The following is a 6,165-nucleotide window of genomic DNA, read 5'->3' on the forward strand; positions in this document are numbered from 1 at the left end:
ATATATATATATATATATATATAAACTACTACTTGCACTACTATTCCTACTTTGTGGTTTTTCACTTATCTCAGGGCTTCAGGGTACGGATCCCCCGAGATAAACGAGGGACTACTGTATATGAATGTTTCTGTTCAGTGCCCTGAGATGACTTGTGTTGTGTTCTGGCGCTACATACTGTAAATAAACTGAATTGAACTGAATTGTTTTTGCTCAGGAAACTTTTTTGAACCTCGTATTAACTAATCATTGATTGAAACTCTGCAACTCTATGACTTTTAAGTCCAACTCAATTCAGAACAGATTGAAAAGCACCAAGATAATGCATTCCTCTTAGGAATGGTAGGCGTTTCACTTTCCAAGTTTTTTGTACTGTTTAACTCTTTGTTAAAACCTCAGTCATAGTGCCTTTTGATGTAAAATTCTCCCTTCCTCTAATAAAAATGATCCTGTGTTTGTGCAGAGTTCTGTGACGATCAACCAGATCAGTCTGGATGAGAGTGGAGAGCACATGGGCATCTGCTCTGAGGATGGGAAGGTGAGATTTTTTCTCTTAGTGCTGGATCCTGATTCTTGGGTCTTGCTGCTCTAAATCAGGGTTTTTCATCTTTCGTAATTCATATGAACTCATCGGCCTCTAACATGCTAATGATTTGGAAGTTGAGGCGTTTAGGAGTGAATTTTTACACGGCACTTCTTCCACATTCGCAGCATCAAATCTGGACTTTTATCTCCACCAAATCAACACATAAACCCACTTTTTTTTTCCCAGTGATGTTAAAATTTATAAAAAGCTTGTAACAATTTTGAAGAGCGTGTTAAAGGATTGTACTCAGATCTGTCGAGCTGTCAGTCAGCCATCAGCCACTCTGTGGATACCCTCTCCATGTTCCTGCTGTTATCTTGTCTCTTCTCATCATTACCACCATCCTTCAAGGATTTTGCAGTCAAGATATGCTCTGTGATATGCCCACCCCTTTAACTTTCAGTGCTGTGATGGCAAAAAAACAAGATCTTGTCGCTACAAAAAAACGGAGCTGACAATTAAAGCCAACGCTGCAACCCCTTCATAGATTCAGCTCGCTGTTAATCCTTTGAAATCTAACTTAATCCTTAATTACTGATGTGAAAAAGGAGATCGTATCAGACTTTTATAATATTCACCCATCTTTTGGGGCTTTCAGATAAAGAAAAAGTAGCTGTCATGTACAACATTGTAGCTAAAACTGAAGCTGTGGTCAAGTCCAAGATTAGGCCTTCTGTTCTAAAGCCTGCAGGGTTCAAGAAAATCAGCCTGTCCACTAATTGGTAACCCAGAGGAGAAGTAGGGAGCCAATCAAAGTCTTTTCGGACCCCACTTTTCCCCCGCTGGCCTCAGATAGTTGCAGAGGCAGCAATTAAAGGAGGAATTTCCAGTATTTCACCTTTTCTTTCTGTTCTGCTGCCTCGTCTCTGTTTCAGGTTCAAGTGTTCGGCCTTTACACGAGAGAGGGCTTCCATGATAACTTCGACTGTCCCATCAAAGTAGGTTTTCCCCCTCAGTTTGTTGGAGTTTATTATATATGTCCTGTGGACTAAAATGTACTTTTCTAAACAGTAAAATCTTTCCTTTTTTCTTGCAGGCAGTTGCATTACACCCTCAATTCAGCAGATCAAACTGCAAACAGTTTGTCACAGGGGGTAACAAGGTAGGTTCAAACAGACTGTCTTAGCACAGTCATTATATACAGTTTTCAACATTTAAAGAAATTTCCTGCAACAGTAATTTCCCCACCCCACCCAATTGTGTCTGTTTGAAACCGATTCCTGTTAAAACGAAGTCACTTTGACTCGGCTGAAGGCGAAACTTGGGCCTTTTGTCTCCGGTGAAAGGCTCTTAGTTTTTCTGTGTCGTTACTGGAGTGCTCTCGGCAGAGCTGCCCATTTTCACAAAGTGCTATTCTCTCAACAATGTTTCAAAAGCAATGCTTTACAGGCGCGGCAAATAGATGCCATTATAAAGAAGTACGCAGTCTCCGGATTTTCAGAAACGTATAGTGATCTCTTTGGGAAGCATATATAAGGTGAAATGAGTTTGGACATTAGATCTGTCTTTTTTTTTTTTTAGCTTTCAGAAGTAATCATTTATAGATGTGCCATCATGGTACATAAATAAATAAGGCGTGACGAGATTTCTACAAAAGCTGGAGGACAAACTTTTTCAGTACAACTTCATTCTTAGTGTTCTTCTGCCATTTTCTTTGAAATGGTGCTGATTCCTCTCCGTGCCATGTTGTGAAGGCCTCCGCGAGGTGCCTGTGATGAAAATCAATAAGCCTCAACGGGAGCCACATCCTGTCAAAGGAAATTCAATTTTGTCTCCCCAGTTTCTTTTGTTGTCTCATCTTTTTGTGGAGCAAACTGTTTATTAACATAGCCCAAATGCTGAATTAAAAAGTCTTCTCCGGTAATATAAGGCACCTTTTTGGGGGTCCTTTCGACCATCGTTTTGTAGTAAGGATAATAACAGCTCAAGGAATGCAAGGAAAGGTTAACTGCAATAGATGAAGTCAACATGATGCCTGAAATTCCACACTTACCACAACTTTTGTGCAAAAAAAGTGACGCTAAAACATAAAAACGTATGACTATATATTTTTTCACCATCTCCAATATGCCCAATCAAAGATGAGCAACCTAAAGCGCTACTATTCAGTGACAAGAGTGTGGAGTTATGCTTTTAATGCAGCACATTTTAAACACTTCCCTTCCCCTTTGTGCATTTTGTCAGTCATGCGTGTTTTTAAAATGACTTGTTCCATCAGCGACTCTTTTCTTGCTTCATCAAAGTCAAACGGATAGTTTATATTAATTTTCTCTGTGCTAAAATGTTCCAAAATAAAATTATATCTATGCAAAAAGAAGATGTGTGTATTTGCATTAGAGTTGGGTTTTTAAAGCTAAAAGTCTCAGCCTGTTAAATCAGAGCAAAATGCTGTTTATCTACTGCCCTCTGTAGGCCTATTTCTAGTACTGCACACTGTGTGGTTTATTTAAATTTTTCTTCCTTCAAGCTGCTTCTGTATGAAAGGAACTGGTTGAATCGCTGGAAGAAGCTGGTTTTACATGAAGGTGAGGGGACGATCACTAATGTCCAGTGGAGAGCCAACCTGATCGTGTGGGCCAACAACCTGGTGAGTGACGGCCTCGTTAAAGCAATCAGGCTGTACCTCCAGTGCTGATTGCGATATCGCTTTTGTTTTGTTTCTTATTTTCTTTATTTAGGGAGTAAAAATCTATGACATGACCACAAAGCAACGGATCTCCAACGTGTTGAGGGATAACGTTAGCCTGAGGCCTGACATGTACCCATGCAGTCTGTGTTGGAAAGACGACACCACGCTCATTGTCGGCTGGGGTACCTCCATTAAGGTTTGTCTGTTAATAATTTCTGCTATTTTACTAGTTTTACCAAGTCTTAAGAGTCATCTTCCTATTTTGTTTCCCTTAGATTTGTGTTGTGAAAGAAAGAAATCCTACAGAAATAAGAGATCTGCCTAGCCGCTATGTGGAAATAGGTAAAAATCACACCGCTCGCCAGCAAGAAGCACATCTCGTCTTCAAGAATTTTACAGAAAATCTTATTTTGATTAAATTAGAATAAGAAAAGTACAGCACGACTACAGTAGAGGACAGAACATTACATTTAAAAGTCAAAATGCAATATGTGATCCAATATGATCAACATAATAGTGTTATTCTCAAACAGGCATGTGAGGACATCACAATCTGGTCACTGACAAAAAAGAGAGAAAAACACTGCAATAAAGCTTTTTGGTTTCATCCAAAGGCCCAAATTGCATTTAAGCAATATGTAGATTTCCATATTATTAATTAAACTGGTTGTGAGCCATAAAGCGTCAAACTAAAACAAAAGGGTGAAGTAGAGGCATCAAATGTTAGAAATAAGTACCGTATTTTCCAGCATATAAGTCGCATCAGTCAAAAAAGCATCATGACGAGAAAAAAGAAAACATACTGGTACATAAGTCGCTTTACTGTATAAGTCGCATTTATTATGCGTTTATTTAATGGTCAAAACAGCTTCATTTCACCTGGGCGACGCCATCCATCCATCCATCTCGGCCGGAGCCTCTAGCTCTCCAGCGTTCCTCCGTCTGCACCAGCTGAGTGAAGCGAGCACGCATGGGAGGACTCGCTGTTGCAGTTCTTCAAAATTTAAAGCATCAGTCAAAAATTGCGTTATGAATATGAGAAAAAAGTGTATGAGTCGCTTTGGCGTATAAGTTGCAGGACTGACAAATCTACATAACAAACTGCGACTTATACGCTGGAAAGTACAGTATATTGTGTCACCCTAAACCACCTAATATACTTTTATGTATCCTCTTTCATCCTGCAAATGAAATATTTTGTTTCTTTCAGTTTCTGCATTTGAGACGGAGTTTTTCATCTGTGGCTTGGCACCGCTGGTCGATCAGCTCGTCACTCTGTTCTTTGTGAATGAGAACTCGGATCAGGTGGTAACAGTGATGCTTGTAAATTGTTCAAAGCTCTCATAAGTACAGAAATGTAGCTAGCAACGCGTTATGTGCGCACGCAGGATGAGGAGTTTGAAGCACGGCCTCGTCTCGACATCATCCAGCCTCTCCCCGAGAGCTTCGAGGAGATCTCCTCAGACGCTCTGACTGTTCGCTTCTTCCGAGAAAATAAATGTAGAGACTACCGCCTCGGTGAGCCCATAAAAACTGCTCCCAGACAAATGTCTCGCTGTTTTTTTACTACAGTCTGATTATATTATGCATCGATTATCAAATGTCAGCTGTAACGCACTGTACGCAGAGCCATAAATGCATTTTCATTAACAGAGCATTCGGAGGGAGAGTCGCTGTTCTACATCATCAGTCCCAAAGACATCGTCGTGGCCAAAGAGCGAGACCAGGATGACCATATCGACTGGCTGCTTGAAAAGAAGAAATATGAGGTTTGGGTTCAACTTTTTTTTTTTTTTTTAAATGCTGCTAAAGGTTACGATGCCAATGTCATAGTTTAATTTTGTGTCTGTGCAGGAGGCGCTGATGGCTGCAGAGATCAGCTTCAAAAACATCAAGAGACACGACGTTCAGAAAATTGGAATGGCTTACATCAATCACTTGGTGGAGTACGGAGACTACGACACTGCTGCAAGGTGAGTTATGGAGACGTGGCATTTGCATGTAAAATTTAACATTTAGGATCTATAACGCAGATATAATCATTCAGATCATCTATGAAACATCACTATACGTAATTGTCAAAGTTTTTTTTTTTTTTTTTTACTACTTGATCCAACGTCATTTTATTGACCTAAATGTTCCCCTTATATGAGCCAAGGTTTGCTAACATGCTTTTTTTATATTAACATAATGATGTCAAATTGTTTGTTTTATGTAAACTGTAAAATTTAATAACTCCTCCATGTAAATATGACTTAAAAATTACATTTTCTAATAAAATCTAGCTTTATAAAGCCCATTGCACAACTAAAACAAAATATTATTTTTTCATTAATTGGTGGAAATGATCCATCAGTGAGAAACTATCCTTTCTCCAAAACAATTGACTTTTTTTAATGTTTCATAGAAGGGATGTTTGATTAGAAGTGCTATAGTCTGAAGAAAATAAATTACTTTTTTAATCCAGCATAAAACATAATGTGTTAAAATTTCCATTTCTAAGCAAACTAGTCAAAGTAAAATATATACAGACAGTATGTTGTCTAAAAAAAGTTAATCTGGGAAAACTAGTTTGTGCAGCTAAGCAATAAATGCACATGTGCTTCTACTAAAATAATGTTAAATTGAACAATTTTGACGTTCAAAAATCCAAATTGTGACTTTAATTCAATAAAAGTATTTTTGAAGGAGCTGAGGTGATCAGTTCATGTGAGGAAAAGTACAAACATTCACAGGTTAAAGGTGTTCTGTACTGACGAATGAACTGATGTGCAGGACTAATCAGTATCCTGATGCATGCTCAATAATCCAGGTAGAAAAATCTAAAAAAGTTAAATCTGGTCCTCTGGACATTCAAAAAAACAAAACAAAGCAAATAAACAAAAAAATGTAGAAACGTTTCGTCTCTCATCCAAGAGACTTCCTCAGTCTGAGGTGCTGTTTTCAGCTC

General features: G+C 38.6%; 2 protein-coding genes across 2 annotated transcripts in view; both read left to right on the plus strand.

Moving 5' to 3' along the window:
* LOC119426758 (tyrosine-protein kinase yes) overlaps positions 1–6,165 on the plus strand; it is an 83,014-nt gene that overhangs the window by 44,172 nt on the left and 32,677 nt on the right. The gene's annotated exons all lie outside the window — the stretch shown is intronic.
* vps41 (VPS41 subunit of HOPS complex) overlaps positions 412–6,165 on the plus strand; it is a 10,502-nt gene continuing 4,748 nt past the window's right edge. Inside the window, exons 1-10 of the mRNA XM_037694335.1 lie at positions 412–538; positions 1,462–1,524; positions 1,623–1,688; positions 3,054–3,173; positions 3,265–3,411; positions 3,491–3,557; positions 4,426–4,520; positions 4,604–4,733; positions 4,869–4,984; positions 5,070–5,188. Of these exons, the coding sequence (XP_037550263.1) occupies positions 512–538; positions 1,462–1,524; positions 1,623–1,688; positions 3,054–3,173; positions 3,265–3,411; positions 3,491–3,557; positions 4,426–4,520; positions 4,604–4,733; positions 4,869–4,984; positions 5,070–5,188 (950 nt within the window). The 5' untranslated portion in view covers positions 412–511. The remainder of the gene's footprint in view (positions 539–1,461; positions 1,525–1,622; positions 1,689–3,053; positions 3,174–3,264; positions 3,412–3,490; positions 3,558–4,425; positions 4,521–4,603; positions 4,734–4,868; positions 4,985–5,069; positions 5,189–6,165) is intronic.

This window comes from Nematolebias whitei, chromosome 20, assembly GCF_014905685.2.
Source record: "Nematolebias whitei isolate Nwh7 chromosome 20, NemWhi1, whole genome shotgun sequence".
Lineage (NCBI taxonomy): Eukaryota > Metazoa > Chordata > Actinopteri > Cyprinodontiformes > Rivulidae > Nematolebias > Nematolebias whitei.